This window comes from Populus trichocarpa, chromosome 9, assembly GCF_000002775.5.
Source record: "Populus trichocarpa isolate Nisqually-1 chromosome 9, P.trichocarpa_v4.1, whole genome shotgun sequence".
In the NCBI taxonomy this organism is placed as follows: domain Eukaryota; kingdom Viridiplantae; phylum Streptophyta; class Magnoliopsida; order Malpighiales; family Salicaceae; genus Populus; species Populus trichocarpa.
In genome coordinates, this window is record NC_037293.2 from 4,471,652 (window position 1) to 4,490,213 (window position 18,562).

The 18,562-nt window shown below is 34.0% G+C and overlaps 3 protein-coding genes across 6 annotated transcripts; all 3 read right to left on the minus strand.

The window, feature by feature from the left end:
• Positions 1-4,456: 4,456 nt before the first annotated feature.
• Positions 4,457-7,324, minus strand: LOC7481523 (laccase-2). Its single transcript, XM_002313388.4, has 6 exons — positions 7,067-7,324; positions 6,774-6,925; positions 6,380-6,624; positions 6,054-6,182; positions 5,007-5,948; positions 4,457-4,848 (listed from the first exon to the last, which is right to left on the minus strand). Exons 1-6 carry the CDS (start codon positions 7,196-7,198, stop codon positions 4,718-4,720), a joined length of 1,731 nt encoding a protein of 576 aa, XP_002313424.1. The 5' UTR covers positions 7,199-7,324; the 3' UTR covers positions 4,457-4,717.
• Positions 7,325-8,713: 1,389 nt separating this feature from the next.
• LOC7481522 (zinc transporter 1) lies at positions 8,714-11,065 on the minus strand. Its single transcript, XM_002313387.4, has 2 exons — positions 10,373-11,065; positions 8,714-9,230 (listed from the first exon to the last, which is right to left on the minus strand). Exons 1-2 carry the CDS (start codon positions 10,995-10,997, stop codon positions 8,839-8,841), a joined length of 1,017 nt encoding a protein of 338 aa, XP_002313423.4. The 5' UTR covers positions 10,998-11,065; the 3' UTR covers positions 8,714-8,838.
• A 2,368-nt stretch (positions 11,066-13,433) lies between these two features.
• LOC7481521 (E3 ubiquitin-protein ligase SDIR1) lies at positions 13,434-18,562 on the minus strand. 4 transcript variants are annotated; one of them, XM_052455966.1, is made up of 9 exons: positions 18,439-18,562; positions 16,832-17,009; positions 16,660-16,714; positions 16,495-16,550; positions 16,165-16,393; positions 15,887-15,998; positions 15,756-15,804; positions 14,816-14,941; positions 13,434-13,934 (listed from the first exon to the last, which is right to left on the minus strand). In XM_052455966.1, the coding sequence occupies exons 2-9, from the start codon at positions 16,907-16,909 to the stop codon at positions 13,809-13,811; spliced, it is 831 nt and encodes a 276-aa protein (XP_052311926.1). In that variant the 5' UTR covers positions 16,910-17,009; positions 18,439-18,562; the 3' UTR covers positions 13,434-13,808. The 4 variants fall into 4 exon arrangements, with proteins under 4 accessions (XP_052311926.1, XP_052311927.1, XP_052311924.1 ...); XM_052455967.1 differs by having other exon boundaries at positions 16,495-16,547; positions 18,391-18,554; XM_052455964.1 differs by having other exon boundaries at positions 18,391-18,554.

The window sequence follows — 18,562 nt, forward strand, 5'->3', positions numbered from 1 at the left end:
TTTCAATTTCATCCCTAATCATTTTATTGCATTTATTTTCTAATCTATTTTTTCTCTTGTTTGTCTTTCTACAAGGTAATCTCGGACTATAATCTAGGTCCAATTTATGTTGGTTTTTTTTTTTTGTTTCATTAAAAATTGATTTTTTTTTCAAATTCATCATTTGACATCTTGGTTATTAGGCCGTGAACTTCATTAGTTGTTCCACTTTCTTTTTTGTTAGGTTATCACAATCTCACATCCCGAGTAGCGTATTAATCGAGTTAACTCGGGTTGACTTTGGGGTTTTTTCCTTGATGTTTTTTTTAATTGTTTTTTTTATTTGTAATTTCATCCTTTTGGCATTAAATTATTAGCCCTTGAACTATGTGATTTTTTCGCTTTTGTTTCTGTTAGGTTATCCCAGGTGCGGGTTAATCAAGTTAGCTTGGTTTTTTTTTTCAACATTTTTTTATTTAACTTTGGTTTTTCTTTACTAAGTTCTTCTTTTGAGAGTCTAATTTTTTTTTTATCTTAGTCTCATATTGCAGGTGGTGGGTTAGTCAAGTTAACTTGGGTTGACTAAGTTTTTTTTCTTGACCTTTTTTTTATGAAATTGAAATTATTTTTTTTTTGTTTTATCATTTGACATTAAATTATTGGACCTTGAGCTTTGTCTAGTTTTTTTTATCTTTCTGTGAGGTTATCCAAAGTACGGGTTAGTCAAGTTAACCTAGGTTAGCTCGAGTTATTTTTTCAATGTTTTTTTATTGAACTTCGGTCAAGTTATTTTTTGTTAGTCAAGTTATTTTTTTTCATATTGCAGGTGGTTGGTTAGTCAAATTAGCATGGGTTGACCAATGATTTTTTATTCAACTCTATTTTTTTTAAATTGACTTTTATTATTTTATCGTTTGACATTAGACTATTGGGGCTTGAGCTTTATAATTTATTTTTCTTTTTATTTTATGTGGGTTATATTGATATCATATCTTGGGTCACGTGTTAGTAAAGTTAACCCAGGTTGACTTAGATTATCATTGCCTTAATATTTTTTATGTTAAGAAAAATTTGACTCGGCACGTGATGCAGCGCGTGCCAACTATCTAGTTCATTGCTACAATGCAATGACATTTGTGCACTTCTAAGAAAAAACGAGAGAATTGTGAGTTAGGGGTAGTTTAGTCTTTTCACGTAACTCATTAGTCATCAATGATTTGATCAAGGGTATGTATGACTTTTCCATATCTTTAGGAATAATAAAATGACTTAATTACCCTTCAGATTTGTTTTTAAATTGTCTATCAAGGGTATTTAAGTCTTTTTATTTTTAAAAATAAAATAAAAACACATTTTTACCCTTGGAATAAAAAAAATAAAACATCAATTCAATGGCCTTTTGGTCTTTTCTTCTTGTTTTTTTTTTGTTATTTCATAACTATCAGGGGTAAATTAGTCTTTTTAAGTTAATTAATTAATATTAAGATTTAAAAAATTATTGGCGCATGGTGTCCACATACTCAAGTGTTGAAGGTGTCCATGCTAGTTAGACGGCACGTGCAGTGCCTCTCAGTGATCAAACACCATTTCACCATGTTTTTTAAAGCACCCATTTATCCTTTTTCTCAAGATGCAGCACATGTTGGTAAAGGTGAAGCGATTTGTCATTGATCAACCTTTCTCTTTTATTTCCTTCCTTTTCCATTCCTCCTTAAAAAAATACAGTTTAGTTATCTTTATTTTTTGTATTTCAGTTTCAGTCTTTATTCTTTTTATTTTTAATTTTTGTTCTTGACCCTTTTATAAAAGTTTTAGTTGTTTTTTATTTAGTCCATCAATTTTAATTTGTCATGTATTATTATTTCAATTCAGTTCTTATTCTTTTGATTTCTAACTTGGCTCTTTTGATAAAGTTTTATTGATTTTTAATTTTATTCTTCAAACCAAGTTTATGGTCTATTTTTTAAAAAAATTTGATCGTCATTCTTTTGATTATTTTTTTTATTGATTTAATTTTTATTTTCAATTTAACCCTCTAATAAAGCTGTTTTGATTGCCCTCGAATTTATTTTTTATTTTGATTTTCACCCTCATTCATTTAATTGCCCTCGAATTTATTTTTTATTTTGATTTTCACCCTCATTCATTTAATTGCAATTTTTTTTTATCTTTGATCCTTAGTGTAATTGATTTTCTTTTCCTGCTTTCATCCTTCAGCATTTGATTTATTGGGGATTGGGCATTGTTTCACCATGTATAGTGCTTTCAATATAATAACTTGGGTCACAGGTTTAAAAAATTAACGTGGTCAAAATTCTTTTTGGGTTTATTTTCTTTTCTAATTTCATTATTCGACATTGGTTTTTAAAAATAAAAAAATAAAAGATGTACTTTGTGGTTTTTTTCAAAAAAAAATATTGGTTTATCTTGATTTCATGACCTAGGTCACAAGTTTTGTGGGTTGGCTCGCCTCTTATTACTCAGGTTACATGTTTATCACGCCACCTTAGATTAATTCGAGCCAATTTTTTTGTCCCTTTTTTTTATATATAAAATTCCATACTTCCAAAGTTTTTTTTCAAGTTATTGTCTATTTACTATCGTTGGATTTTTTTTATTATGAAATTAAAATAAAACCAACTTATTAAACTTGAATATCAGAGCTATGAGCTAAGTTGTTTTTTAATAAAAAAAACAAAACATGCTTGCGGCACCTAGACTATCATGACCTTTTTTTTAGACAAAGAAAAATGAAAATAATTGTGATCTTAATGTTTTTATGAGGAAAGAAAACCAAATAATAAATTAAAAGAACCATGCACATATATAACTAAATAAATCATTAACTTGTGCCTCATTACAAATCATAATTTCTTTTATTAGAAAAATAAGAGCACATGATTTTTTAATTTCTTTTAAAAAAAATCATAAATCGAGAATCTCACTATGGGCAAGCGTTCAAACTGATGAAATGATGAAAAATAAAAAGAAAATTGTCCGGTAAAATTAAAATATAGATAAGCTTGATATCCAAAGCCAAAATTGTCTAATGCAAGTGTATTTTTCTGTCGCAAAGCTTATCTTTTACCACAAAATAAATTTTTTTTATCCCTAAAAATAAAGTTAATTTATATAAAGCACAAAAATAAATCATGGAAGATGAAATTATGCCTCGCAATCACATTTAAAATATAACAAAGTTAGAATCCTATACCCACATCATATCGATTAAATGTGTTGTCATTTTAATACGTCATCCAATATGTTTTGATTTTAGTATTTAAAAAGTGTTTTTGTCCAGTATGCATGAAATTTTAGACTTACTAACATCTTAATATATTTTTTTAAATAGGAAAAAAATGATTTGACAAGCAGCGTAGGTGAGCTTATTTTTTTCTAAACTTTAAAAAAATGTTAAGAACAAATATGGAGGTGGTGGCATGTTGGACAATATATTTTAAAAAACACAGCAAATAATTTAATCTAAAACCATAGTCCCTTTGAAAAAAGGCATAAATTTAATAGAAACAATGAATTTAAAAATTTAAGATAACCTGAGTTATTTTTAAAATTAATAAAAAAATAATGGAGTATAATCCCTCAAAAAATAGACAGTTCCCTCTACGCTTCAATTTCCACTAGCATAAAAAAAGAAAAAATTAGTTCCTCTGAAAGGACAAGCCTACTCAATAAACTCTCCCATTTTCCCTATTAATAAACAGTTAGATGACACGTTGTGTAACTTAATTAGTCTCTCAATTTAGAGTGTATTTATTGTTGTGCTAGCTTTAAAAAACAATTTAGAAAAATTATTTTTAATTATGATTGATTTGATTAAAATATGTGTTTTGTTAAAATTATAATTGAAATTGTTGTTTAGTAAAAGGTATATCCAGGTGTTTTTTTAAATTATGATTGAAATTGATATTGATAATAAAACAACATAAAATGACATATATTAATTTTTGTTTTTCAAATACATTTATGTGCATTTAATTATTAATTACATTGTAAAAATATTTATGCAAATTAAAACACTAGTTTTTTTATTTATTATTTCATTAAATTTACTAAACATAATTCATATACATTATGTATTTTACTGTAATGTACTTGTTATTTATTATTAGAGTACAAAAACAAGAGGAATTAAATTCATTTATATATTTATTTTTACTTCATCATTCAATAAATTAATATTAGTATAAAAATAATTAATATAATTTTTTAAAAAACAATGATTATCAAAAAACAAATCCGTGTCTTTCTTGTTCACGGATCAAAAACCTCAAGTTTTGTGATCTACATCTCATCAAAAAATTCATTCAAGCTCGAAAAAAAAAGAGGGGTCTTAGTTTGCTGGTCATTCATAAACAAGGGCATAGATGACGTGTCAAAAGTACAGTTTTTCATGCTCCAGCAAACGTTCATTGGTGAATTAAGGATATATACTAGACAGAATGAGGGGGAGAAAGGGTTGTTATAATTTCATCAATGAACAATTTTTATTTATGCTCCAATGAAGAGCAATGAACTCTGTAATATATTACAAAACCTCCAATGAACTCGATGGTCAGTTTTTGAGAATGGCAAGCCAGAAATACAGAGAAACCAATAGGAATGCTGGTGGGCAACTAACAATTTTTCAACGAAAACATTAGGAAAGCAGCAGTAGCAGCAGCAAAATTTTAAGTTAAAATTCACAACCCAAAAGAAAAAATCATGATCATAGCATTGTTCAACACTTGGGAAGATCAGATGGTGGAGGAGGGAGCTTCTGACTGGGAAGTGTTCCATCCAAGACAATCCATGCCATCCTTAACCCCCAGCTCAAATGTACATCGAAGTGGCAGTGCATAAACCATACTCCTGCATCACAGCACATTAATAATGTTGATATGATTAAGAAAACATTAGTGGAATAAATGAAAATTCTCAAAATAACAGAATGAAAAAGGAATGGGTGTGCTTCAATTTATTAATTATTATTGTTATCATTGTTATTATTAAGAAATAGTGCTACGAACCTGGATTGTCTGCATGAAAACGAATTGCCACCCAGCCACCAGAAGGCACACCAACAGTGTTCCTTTCAACAGGATCAACAAGATTAAAGTTCTTGGGGTCATTATTTGGATCAAAATTCCCAAACCCTTCTCCAACAACATAGAAATTGAAGCCATGGAGATGGAGAGGGTGGCTCTCTGCACCCAAAATGCTAGTGCCCTGCATCACTACCTCCACATTTGTGTTAAATGGAAGCACTATAAGCTTGGTACCATTGGTAACAAAAGTATTATTTGGTGGGGTCCCTGTGTAGTTGAATGGATGGAGAGGAGAGCTTGGAAAATCAGAGGTGTAAACCCCATTTGATTTTTTGAAAAAATAGGATTGAAGGAGTGCTGTTGAAGGGAGAGCCATGGAGATGTTGTTAACAGAAGCTGAAAATTTCGTGCCATTAGGCCCTTGACATGTCTGATTTTTTGGGCACGGGTTGTTTCCCAGACCAACCGTGAAGAAAAATTTCTTGTCCACTGTTTGAGGGACATTAACCGGGAATTGAAAATTAGCCAAACTGCGAAGTTTTCTTGTGAAATTCGCAACAGCATTTGTAGCATTAATCGGAGGAAGGGTTGGTTTAAAAGTTGTCGAGTTTGAAGAAGTTTCATACTCGAGTATCCCTGCAACAGTTGTGTTGTCAAATGTGCCTTGGCCAGTAAAATATGGTCTTGCTAACATGTAGAATGATGCATTGGGGGCAATGGGTTTGGTCTTCAGAAGAACATTTGTGGTCTGTCCTGGTGTGATAACCAGAAGGTTGGTCTCAAAAGGCTTCACATAAGTTGCATCCACTTCAACAACGGTGAAGGTGTGGTTTGCAATGCTGAAAAAAAGCTCATCGTTGAGTGCAGCATTGATCAATCGGAGAAGATATGTCTTTCCCGGCTTCACCTTTAGTTTGTATGTATCTGCAAGTTATAAACATATGATACAAAAATAAATGTCCAGACGTGTGTGTGTGTAATAAGCTTTCAAGTATCAATTGGGTGACCAAAATAGCTATGATCACTTACTATTTGCTGAGCAATTGTATAGTGGACCTGTAAGTCCATTAAAGGTGTAGGCTTCAGAGACATTTGGCCCCCCTCCTGTCTGTAAAGCCTGTCTAATCACTGCCTCAGGATCAGCGTTGAACCACTCTCCTGTGGTTTATTCAATCAAATACTTTATTAATTAGCTTGTTTGACTTCGAAGAAGATAACAGTTGGTGAGTAAAATAACATAATTATTTAAAATATTTGTAAAAATCAATCTAAGATTAATCAAAAAAAGATCAACTTTCGAAATTAAATCAGAATATTTGGTTAGAAATTTTTTTAAAAAAAAGGTAAATAATTACCCAACATGATAGTCACTTCCTTGTGGGGTTTGGCAAATGGGTAAGAAACGTTGCGCTTAGGGAAGATGATAAGAGGTCCATAGACAGAAGCTCTAAGCCATGAGAGGTGAGCATGCCAGAAGAGAGTTCCTCTTTGTCCTGTAACAGTGAAGTTGTACACATAAGTCTGGTTTGTTTGAATAGGGCATTGTGTGATGTATGCTGGCCCATCTGCCCATCCACTTTGAAGTTGTCGAATTCCATGCCTGTTCAATTCAATTCATTTCATCACCAAAAGTACACGTTAATATTTACCATCAACACGAATCATATAGATATAGTTTAACTACATGTCATTGTTAATCAATCCATGAATAACAGTGCCATACAACAGAAAACTTGATCACTTTCATACCAATGGATGCTGATGTTATTTGGAACATGATTGACCACCTTCACCACTAAACGGTCACCTTCTCTGGCAACTACGCGAGGCCCCGGGAACTTCCCATTAACAGTCACCATGCTCTTAGTGTGGCACAACCGGGTGACATTTGTCAGTTTTATCTGAAAGAAAATTACAAGTAACAAATGTTACTTACATATGAACATGATGATAAGCTAGCTAGCCAGACAAAGGCATATAATTAAATGATTAGCTGAGTGTTAGCATGCGCAAAGTGTATATATATATATATAGACACGTACGTTGAACTTGTAGTGCCGCGTGATGCCTGCATGCTTTGCACCGGCAACCTCAGGAAAGGCCCAGAGGCAGCTCATAGCAAAGAGTAGAATTGTCAGAAGAATTCCTGGTGATGCAGGGACTGGAGCACCCATGCTTTACGTACCAAAAGTGAAGTTAAATTTGCTACTATTGGTAGAAAGATGGATGGAGATAGGAGCGAGAGGTACTATTGGTGAAACTCAAAACTTTGCTTCTCTTACTGGAATTATATGATCATTAGACCCAGTGGAGGGTGTTTATATAGGCCAATAGCTTATAGTTAGAGTAGTAGTGTCTGTTTGATTAGGTAACCAGATGTCTCCGATAAGACAAAAGAGAGAGAGAGAGAGAGGGAGGGAGGGAGGGAGGGAGAGAGTTACCTACTGTCGGTTCATGTTTGATTTGGAGTGTAATCAAAGTCAAATAATTAGTTAATTTAACCTGTGCTTTAGCTTTAGTTTGAATAATATGGTGGACGATAGCCTCGACTTGTTAATTACATAAATATTTACCGTTATTGGATAATCGAAAGAAATGTCAGCATGGCATTAATTTTCCTCCTTCGTAAGTAACCCTTTTTTATTGAAAATTCTTCTCGTAAAAAGTTTTCCTCAAAAACCTATGAACACAAGTCGCATGCTTGTAAATGAAATTTGACTTATTATGCCCACGTTAAGTGATGAAATGTATCTTCCACCAAAAAAGCTGGAGAACATGAGGGATAGGAAAGATCATAGTCATTCCGAAACCTATGTTCCAAGGATATATTGGGGGCTACGTAACGGTCAATAAAAATAGAAACCTCGATCTATCTTATTCAGCTACAGAATTCAAAGATCAAACCACTGGTGTGGATGACCAGGGCAATCAAAGAGATCCCATTTGCCGATGAACAGGTTGTTTTTTAGTCAATTTAACGTTCCATGCTAATGATTATATTCATAAGACTTACTCACTGGGACTGTGGGACATGTACAGTGGTTGGTGATAACCTATGTGTCAACCACACTCACGCACTTGAAAAATCACAAAGCCAAGGAAGAGAAGGACATCTGAGCCACCTTTCTTCCAAGCAACAAAAGAATGATCGATATATAGAGATTCAGTTTGTTTAATATATATAGTCACTTCTTTCTGTAAAGAGTAAAGTAATCTCTTGATCTTAAACATGAAGTTACAATTATATCGGATCAGAAGTAACTGATATATATTATGTAGGAGTTAATTAACAGTCGAGGTGTGTGAAAGATTTTACTTGTGTATCAGTTTACAACATATATAATGAATTCGAGTTTGTAGGTGCACCAACTACGCTAGCTCCTTGTAGGATAATCCTATCTCCAGATTTCTATATCTATAAGCAAGACATTATTTAGTTATGTGTCCAAGCTTGTTGGTCAACTTTTATTCAGTAAATCAAAAGATAGAAAGTTCATCAGATCAGTAACGTTTTATGCTTTTGGCGCATGTACATATGCATGGGAGAATTGAGGCGTCCATTTTATGCGAATCACATGATAAAGCCCTGACCGTTATAATGTATCAACCAAAAACACTAATGTATGCTTAAAATCCTAGTGAATTTTAAGTTCTCCAGTGGAAAAATCATATACAGGAATTGCCAGAAGTAATCAGAATATTGTGTTTAATTAACGTTGTGACTACAAACAAAGGAAAGATGAACTCCCAGTCTGCAGCCACATATATATATTTTTTCATATGTCTACATGGACATTAAGCAGAATTATTTTAATCAATCCCAAATCATAACAACTGCAATAACTCCCACCCCAAGGAACACAGCAACAAACTTGAAGAATGGAGTGTCGAAGTACAATTTAGCTTGTGGATGGAATCCTTTAGCTATGAGATGGTTGATGGCAACATAGATAAAAACTCCACATGCAAGCCCCATAGAGATACCAAAGATCCAATCAGCTTCTTGGCCCTGAGCAGTGGCATCAATGGCAATGCCTATCCCTACTCCAAGGGGGCTGGAAATAGCAAAAGCAAAAGAATATGCCGCGGTTAATAGAAATGGCCTCTTCGGGAGCATCCTAAGCAGAGCGATTCCCATTCCAATGGCTGCAAAGATTTTGTGCAATGATATAGTCCAAAGATTCCTCCATGCCTCTCCCTTAGTCCCTAAACAAAAATTAAACACATGACACTGAGGTGTCAACATTGAACAAGAAAACTCCCTCGCTAAATTTTGCAACTCGACCCTAGCTACTCAAGCTAATAACAAGTACCATTACCAAGATTTATATGTACTTGTCAAATTATGCGTTATCAGCTATCACTAAATATAAAAGGCACCTCTGCGTGTGTGTACTGAGTAATACTCATCCATTGCATGAGTGTATTGGAGCTAACAATGAAGCAATGCATGGATCATTGATAACCCTTTCATATATATAGTTTCAGTTATGAATTGATGAAGACAACTGCCTGCGCTTGCTAACATATTTAGCTCTTATAATAATTACTTATGACTGTATGAGCTCAACTACAAGAAGAAATTATTAATTAGAAGGTGTTAAGCATCGCATACATAAATATAAAAAATATCACAACAAACAACAAGAAAAGAAATAACAATATAACATATATAGTGATTTTACGTGATTCGGCTATGTGTTTAGATCTACAAGTATATAAAGAGAAGAAATTTTACTATAGTCACAAAATCTCACAATTTGACACGCTTGAAAATAAACCTAAGAACATATTTACAGGAATATGTTAATTCTAATGGGAAAACAAAAATAGTCACAAAGATTTCCATTACTAGCTAGCTAGGTCAAACCAATCCTAACCAAAGAACTCATTGTCAAATATCCTTATTAGAATTAACCACATCATAGCATAAGGAGATGGGATTCAGATTGATAAACTATCATAGAAGTTACCAAAACTAATATTAACAATGAAATCAAGCTACCAGGTCCAGATTGATTAATTAATAACTTTCCTATCAGCAAGCTTTGCTAAATATGGAAGTTGCCAAAAGATATATAACTACAGTTAATGAACCAGTGGAAGTTCATTAGCATATCCCTTTGACAGTTGTTATAGCAGTCGAGGGGACCCCAAAATCTCTAGTTTTGTAGAAAGTGACTTGACTAATTATCCAGTACACCAAACTCAGATGATACCTTCATGCATCTCATGCGGTTTCATTGCAATGAAAGAAACTAACCAATTAAGAAAAAGCAGCATGGATGAAGAAACATGTGTTTGGGCAAACTATGAACTGAAAAATCAACTTAAAGAGGTTTAATTACCTGCAACTCCAACGGCTATTCCCTCAAAAACTGAATGAAAACACAAGGCAAGGATGAGTAGTATGGTGTCCCCAAGAGACGTGGTCTTCAAGAAAATGGGATCGGCATTCATGGCCACATCTTTATCATCCTCTTGAGCTACCACTCCTTCATCCACTTGCACTCTAGCTTCTCTTTCAGCACCTGACCTTGTTACGAACATCACTATGCAATCACCAAGCATGGTTAAAAGATAGCCAGCAGAGGCTAGCATGAACGAGAAAGGGTATGTCTTGGTAGTGAGATTGCTAAGAGTATCAGCCGAATCGCTCAAGAAATGCATGAGAGAGGTCCCTAGAAAAACCCCGCCGGCAAATTGTGTGCCCAAGAGAAGGAAATTCTCGTTCCATCGATAGAAGTAGGGAGAGATACCACCTGCGAATGTGGTAACTAGCAGTATGATCAAACACCATACTTTCACCAGAATCAAGCTTTTCGAATGCAAATGTACGTTACCCTCGCTGCTGTCGTTTCCATCATGACCTCCGTGGCTACTGATTAAAGAGAATTGCAGGATCAATATCAGAGAGATCAACAGAGAGGTTGACTTGGGAGTTTTCAAACAAGGCATGAAATATTTAGCCATGAATTAATTGAGTGGATGTATCATCAACTTTCTTGATCTGATTTTGCATGATTATTTTCATTTCCCCCCCTATATATATATATAACATATATTACATGACTTTTTTTCATTTTTAAGCGAAAATATTACTTCATCCAAAAAAAAAGTGAAAAAAATATCACACATGTATATATATAATGTTATCTGTATACAATGAGATTGAATCAAACGGAATAATTAAATACAAGCAGGCGGATGATCTCATGCTTCTGCTCCATTTATTTGTAGTACAGCTTTATCTGCTGTACTACACACCAAATAAATCAAAGGACTTCCAATCTCGAATATATATGCATGTTGTACTTCACTCTTGATGGGAGTTCGAGGCATGTATAATAGTCAATACTTAGTTATCGAAGAAATATAAGAATATTAATTTGTAATTAGTACTAATTTAATTTAATGACCTAGTTGTGATGAATTGCTTGAGGCTGATCGTTGGATATATAGTTAAATGGCACTCCATTTTGTTTAATTGCTTTTATATATGTAATCCCCTCTGGGTCCAATGTTTAGCAAGTCTTCCACCAATAATTCATTAAAAAAAATTAGGCTAAATTGTACATAATCCTTTGAATTAGTGGTCGGGGCATCATTAGTCTTTGGACTAAAAATTACGTGCCAACAACAATCCAGACTAAGTGGCCGTTTGGGAGTGTGGCTGCGGGTGAGGTTCACCCGCAGCCACACATAATATCGTTTGGTAAAAGGAAAAAGCTGCTTTTCACTGGTAGGACCCACTACAAATGAAAATGAAATCGCAGGTTTTGGAGAAGCAGCATTTGGCTGCTTCTCCTGAGGCAAGAAGCTGAAACAGTGGAGCATGGCTCCACTGTAACAGTGGAGCATGGCTCCACTGTAACAGTGGAGTCATGCTCCACTGTACAGTGCGAGTGAATTAATTCACTCGCACTGTACACTTAAACTTAAATTATTATTTTTTTTTTGAAAAACCAGGAAAAATTTAGTTTTTTTTTTAATTATTATTTTGAAGAAAAGTTTAGTTTTTTTTTTAATTATTATTTTGACAAACCAGGAAAAGTTTAGTTTTTTCTTTTTATTATTATTTCGAAAAACCAGGAAACGTTTAGTTTTTTTTTTTTGAAAAACTAGTGCAGTTAAGTGATTTTACTCGTACTATTCACGTGAACATGAATAATATTTTTTTTTGTTTTTTTAAAAAATTAGTTTAAGGTGAATTAAATTTACTCGTACTGTAATCTCAATTTTATTTATGATAATATTTTAACTAATTTTATTGCATGCTTAAAAAATCATGAAAACTGTAGTTTTTATCGAATGAATTTTGTACGTAATGAAATTGTAAAATATTTTTTAAAAAATTAAGTTTTACTCGAAAAACTAGTATTTAATATTATTTAATAACACTATATAAATTAGAAAGATATCGCATGATGACGTAGCATTTGTGGAATTTGATCGCAATTCCAATTATGTTCTTGCCGGGTCCGACCCAGTTAAAAAAAGTTCAGTTATTTTAATTGTGTTTTATTCAAAAAATTAGAAGGAGATCGCTTGATGACGTAACAAAAAATGTAGTTTTTGTTGTTGCGTGCTTAAGAAACCATGAAAAATATAGTTATTGTTGGATATATTTCGTATGTGATGACATTGCATATAGTTTAATGGAATAATAAAAAATATTTGATATCAATATTATTTATTTCATGATGTAATAATAGTAGTTAAATCTACAATATTTAAATTAAAAATATTTTTAATTATTTTATAACCTCAATTTGAAAAGCATTTTTTTAACCAAACACATTAAACTACTTTTTCTTCAACCTCAATTTCAACCACAGTTTTAACCAAACACCTATTTTTTCAAACCAACCTCAACTAAAAGTACTTTTTATAAAACAACTTTTTTCAAACTACAACCAGAACAGCAACCGCAATACCAAACAAGCTCTAATTCCGTCGGTGAAAATTAGGTTTCTAGCGAAATGAAAGGTTTATTAGGATAATTTTTTAATTGAGGTCACATGAAGGGCTCCCACATCCTTCTAGCTAAGAACAACTCTGGTAATAACCATATCTACTAGCGAAACACAAGGAAGAAGAGAGGAGCTAAGAATTGAGCAGCCTTACATTCCACAACAATAACGAAACAAAACACGCAGATCCATGAGCATTTTTAAACTGTTGGGCAGCCGGAGATTTTCTTTAGCCTCTTTGTTTTTCTAAACTGATTGAAGGAAACTCGTGTGTACATGCAAAATGACATGAACATGAAACAGTAAAACACAGTCATCGGTCCCCGCCACCCAGCACAGTGTAGACTGTGGGGCAACCTTGAGTTTAGCACCGGGTCGAGGCTTTTCTTATAGTATTATTTGTGATGTGTAGACTGTCCAACGATGGGCTTTGAGATTGACAAAGTTTTGAGCGATGTAACTTTCACAAACGTTTTATATTACAGATAGGTTGGATTCATAATGCATCACGCCTGAGCAGGAACATCGTCATCAGCCATGCTCAACAGGGGTGACCGCGTCACAACTTTTCTTTTGCTTTCAGATCAATGCTCAACAGTTGATTTTTGCTTCTTTCTAATCCATAATATGCAGAGCTAAGAATGAGGGAGCAATACAAGCTAAATTTCCCTCTGGTCAAGCAAAGGTTAGATAAAAGCCCATCCTATAAATTATTTACACAGGCATAAGAGAAATTCATTTTCATGCAATCACAGATTGAGACATGAGAAAAGTTTTCCTACACAGATTCATTGATTTACTTGGGCAGTCATTAAACCATGTCCGACCCATCAGATTCACTCTCTCTGCTTTCTTGCCATCCGGAACCGATCAGAAATTTACACACTGGGCACGTGCCTTGTTGCCGCAGCCATGGATCGATACAGTTGGTATGAAACTACAAACGAGGAGAAAACCAACATAGATTTAAAGTCATCAATACAGCATACAAATTAAATGGAATGCTTGTTAATGACTTAATATGCCAAGCATTTACCACCAGAAGATATTTAAAACAGTTGATTCAGGGTTAGCTAACCATACAGCAACCATTGAAGAAGTTACACCGAGACTCAGTGAGAGAATACGAGACACAAAGGCAATGGTAACAAAACACTCAGCATAGATTTTTGGTATTCAGTTAAAAGAAAAGGATTTTCAAAGAATAGCAACTTTAGCTAAAATTTTGAGGAATATCTGGTTCACTCACATTACAATGGAAGGCAACGTCGTTGCTTATTCATTAGCAAAAGACAGCGTGAGCAGATCAGATGATTTAGTTGCTTGGTTCTGATGCAAGTTTGGTTTCATCTGTGGTTTTTAGGTTTTCCTTGTCCTAACTTTTGTGTAATTTGCCATTTTCTTGATAGCTTTTATATATATATATATATATAAGATTTTCAAAGAATAGACAAATGCAGGTCATAAAAACTTTGCAAATTTAAAGATCGAACTTCAATTTAAAGACAATTAGACTGTGATATATCTTAATAGTTTCAGAAATTCTTCCAAGATAATAACCCAAAATAGCATCTAATATAACAAAGTTGCAGTTGGGCTAGTCTGTAAGTCAGCAATTAAAAAAAAAACTTATTTTTAAGTCAGTTATAGTCATAAATTTGGTAAGGGAGGGAGGGTGAGCATGCCAGATTCATAGGTGATTCATGTAAAGCATGTGAGACCTCAAATAATTAAAAGGACAGTTGATAATATAAGTTGTTGAATGAAGTCTAAAATTTTTGGCAGACAATGATGGGACTTGGGAGCCAGAGGAAAAACCTGGTGCAAACATGGCAAGCTACGAACTAGTTCCCCCCTGTTAACTTGCTCCAAACAAATAGTGCAAGTCAATTCATCTTCTGAAGTTTTCATGTTCCCATCTGCATTTTTCGAGTCTTGCTTTGTCTGCTTGTAAAATCAAAAGCAAGATTCTAATTGACATCCATAAAAGTGAACAGAATAACTATTAAGAATGCTTTTTAACTCCACAAGCATGAAAACCATACATAAATGAGTTGTTCCATCTACGGCCTAAAGTTATTCTGTTGCTCATTGATCAAATAACAAAAAGTGATGAACTACAATGCGCATGGAAAAGTTGGATCATTTGTTTCTGGTCAAGTCCAGAACTACTGTCACTGGGAAAGGAATATTTTAATGCAATTCAGGTTGGCCATTAAAAGCAGTGATTTGACTTTCACTGTGGTCCATTTGATTATTCATGATGTTGATCCAAAGACTAAGATGGCAAGATAGCTCATCACAATTTTGGATCAAGTTCTTTAGCAATTTATGTATTCCTCTGCTTTCAATGTTCTTAAACTGAACTACCAATTTTATGTAGAAGTCAAGATTAAGTTTCCATAGATTAACCCTCAGTGACTCAATCCTATTCCCCTCATGTCTGCTGCAGCTCAGGGCAGGAACACACCATATGCTTTTGACCAAACCCAACACAAATACATCATCAGAACTGAACCAAAATGGCATCCCGCAAAAGGCAACTTAAAATTATTCATTGAGAATTAATAAATGAGAAGCGGCAAATGAATGCTTGTTTATATGTGAAGTTTTATGTTCTTTCATCTGTCCTCTTGGTACGTGATTAGAGATTCACAAATATGATGACCACACAAGCTAAATGAATGATCAACCATAATGACTCATCAGAACACATTTCCATTGACTATGAAACTAAACTTCGGTGCAAAAAAAGTACCTCAGCTGGAGCTGAAGAAGATGAAGCATGCTGCAGAGATGCACTAGTACTGTCGATGACAAAATGGAAATCATGTCAAAACCCTGCAAGTGTTCAGGGGGCAAGGATTAATGCGAAGCATGCCAACTTACTTCTCCTGAACAGGGACCTTATACTTGTGAACTGGCAAGGCATTTATCTCTTCCTCGGTCATTGAGGTAGTAGAAGCATTACCAGAGTCCAGTGCTCTAAGAGTATCATAATCTGCCACAGGAGGGAAGGATAACCGTCAGCATGTGCACATTCAAAATACACACAGCAACTAAATCACAGACCTACTTTTGTCTTGAACATCTCCAGGTGCATCTCCAACTCTCAGGAGATTACAAAACCTTATATATGGAAGTACACATCATAGAAAGCATCATACCTAAGTCATCAAATTCACGGTCAAGAAGAGCAAGCTGGAGCCTTAGTCCCTGCAACCGTCCTCTTGTTGCAAAAGCTATTGATGGCGGCATATGCAAACGCAGTTCAGTGTGACCCATCAAGCCACTGGCTGCTGCAGCATGAGCTCGTGCCTGAGCTTGAAGTTGTTGACAAGTTGCATACATTCTCAAGCTTGTGGCCATCAAAAAGACACCCACAACCAGCCAAAGCTGCAAGCATAGATAGACAGGACCAGTGAATTCTCTGTTAATATTTCAGATATATCAGAAACACCAGTAAGGCCCATGCCTCTAGCTCAATGAGGGCATACCAGGAAGTTTGGTGACATCTGATGAGAGTTTAAAATCATGAACAGCAAAAGAACTGCTGAATGAACAGGTCAGATTTGGGTTAAAAATGATTTTTACTAGGGTGAAGTTAAAGATGTGTATCAATAAGATGGAATAACAATAGACCAGAGAGGTAAGAACATTACCCGTGACAAGAAAAGCAAGTGAATTGGAGTTAACTGGTCGAGCTGCATGAATACGCTGATAGGAAGAGGATAATTTAGTCAAATTGAATCTCTCATATTGCATATTTAAATATCTTATCTCAGCAGCAAAATACAAGTACCCAAAAGCATACATGCAAACAAGTGAACATACCACTGCAGGTCTTTCAGGAATGAAGCCTGAAAATCCACTTTCAATATCTCCTCTCGAGCCTCGAAACACAAAACTCATGGTTGCGAGAGCTTTCAAAGAACCACGCTTGTCTAAAGAAGTGACAGATAGTGCCAAAACAAACTTAAAATCTACCAATGCCTCCAATTGTCCTTGAAACCTTCAAAATTTTCCAAATTGAAATGGATATAATACTGCAACTTAAATTAAAGTACAATGATCCCTTAATTGTAACACGTAATGATCATGATAACTCTCCTACAAAATGAACAGGATAGTAAAACACATTTCTGCATAATACAATATTTCACACTTTTTTCAGCGGAATAACTCCATATGACAGTTTATTGGTGCTAGTAAACTCTCCAAGCAAAACCATTGTTCCAACTGGTAAAGGAAAATGCTAGCAGCAGTGTAACTACCTCAAAATACAAATATGAAATTTGGTTCTACTGGCTTGTCTTATTTAAACATCCTCAAAAATTACACGTTAACCAACTTATTTTGGATTCTATTTCTGGGTAGAGTAAAAAAATTGAGTGTGTTTTCAAGAGAAACTTTTTTTGATGGTGAGTTTTCTTGTGTGTTCTTAGTTTTTATTTCCCATCAATGTTCTCATCAACACTAAACCAACAATGTTTACAATATAATACGATGCTCAATAGAGCATAATGAATGGACTATCTGGGAAGAAATCACGTGCATCGAAGACGCAGAGGCTCGTTTGTGCTTGTATGGTAAAAATAAGATATTGTTCTTGGCAACGTAGTATGGCCAAACATGATCAAGTAGAATGACAAAATTAATGAAAGGACTTTAAAACTAAACAGCTGTTTAATTGCAGAATCAAAGTTAAGGATCATGTCAATTGATCATAACTGAAGAAAAACAATTTTCTCAAAGACAGATTAACAGAAGCGATGAATGGCTAAGGATTAATTTTTTAAACAATCATGCTATCCATCTTGTCTTGTACATAGAGCATTTATGAAAATTCCCTAGCAATCATCCACATAAGCAGCAGAATATGATATTTACTTAATTGAGAAACTAAACTAATATGCCCCCCTGAACCTGCATTTTATATTTTACATGCACTGACATGCAGACCAAAATTTTATGACTCCACTGTTAATTCTACAAAGCATTGAAAGAGTCTAAAATATAGAAACCATCTCCAATTATAAAATTTACAGACCAGTGCACGAAATTCGAACTTTCTCAGAGATAAATGAGAAGAAATTAAGCACATTTTTTGTCATGGAATGAAGAAAATAGTAAAAATTTAAGAAACCCCAAATTTATAAATCATCTTTAAAAATTGCAAGCTAAGAGGAAGATCAGATGAATTACATGATCTCCCAAAACAAAGCTGTAAAAACCCAGAAAGTTGCAGTCTATAAGAAAAACAGAAAAAAGAAATTCAAAATCTCTCTTAATAAAAACCAAAGTAAAAGTTTTTGGAATGAAATCTTAGCGAGGGATCATGATTAAGCAAACATGAAAACAGAAATGCAGAAGAATAAGAGAGATGGACTTACAGCACTAATACAGAGAGAGAGAGAGAGATCAGAGAACAAAGTTGAAACCTTGGAAAATAGAGAGATCTTATAGTTAAGAACTATGGAGGAGATAATGCAGATCTCTTAGTTAGTGGGGTATTAAAAACAGTGGCTTGCTATCATTGCAATAACGCCTTCTTAATAACTCCTT

What these genes read in the sequence shown, in the direction of transcription:
- LOC7481523 (XM_002313388.4), bottom strand. Translation starts at nt 7,198, where the DNA reads ATGGGTGCTCCAGTCCCTGCATCACCAGGAATTCTTCTGACAATTCTA. An exon ending in ATACAATTGCTCAGCAAATA is followed by an intron (nt 5,949 to 6,053) that starts GTAAGTGATCAT and finishes TATAACTTGCAG; the next exon opens with ATACATACAAACTAAAGGTG. An exon ending in TTTTCATGCAGACAATCCAG is followed by an intron (nt 4,849 to 5,006) that starts GTTCGTAGCACT and finishes GCTGTGATGCAG; the next exon opens with GAGTATGGTTTATGCACTGC.
- LOC7481522 (XM_002313387.4), bottom strand. Translation starts at nt 10,997, where the DNA reads ATGGCTAAATATTTCATGCCTTGTTTGAAAACTCCCAAGTCAACCTCT. An exon ending in AATAGCCGTTGGAGTTGCAG is followed by an intron (nt 9,231 to 10,372) that starts GTAATTAAACCT and finishes ATTTTTGTTTAG; the next exon opens with GGACTAAGGGAGAGGCATGG.
- LOC7481521 (XM_052455966.1), bottom strand. Translation starts at nt 16,909, where the DNA reads ATGAGTTTTGTGTTTCGAGGCTCGAGAGGAGATATTGAAAGTGGATTT. An exon ending in TTCCTGAAAGACCTGCAGTG is followed by an intron (nt 16,715 to 16,831) that starts GTATGTTCACTT and finishes TCTTCCTATCAG; the next exon opens with CGTATTCATGCAGCTCGACC. An exon ending in CCGTGAATTTGATGACTTAG is followed by an intron (nt 15,999 to 16,164) that starts GTATGATGCTTT and finishes CTCCTGTGGCAG; the next exon opens with ATTATGATACTCTTAGAGCA.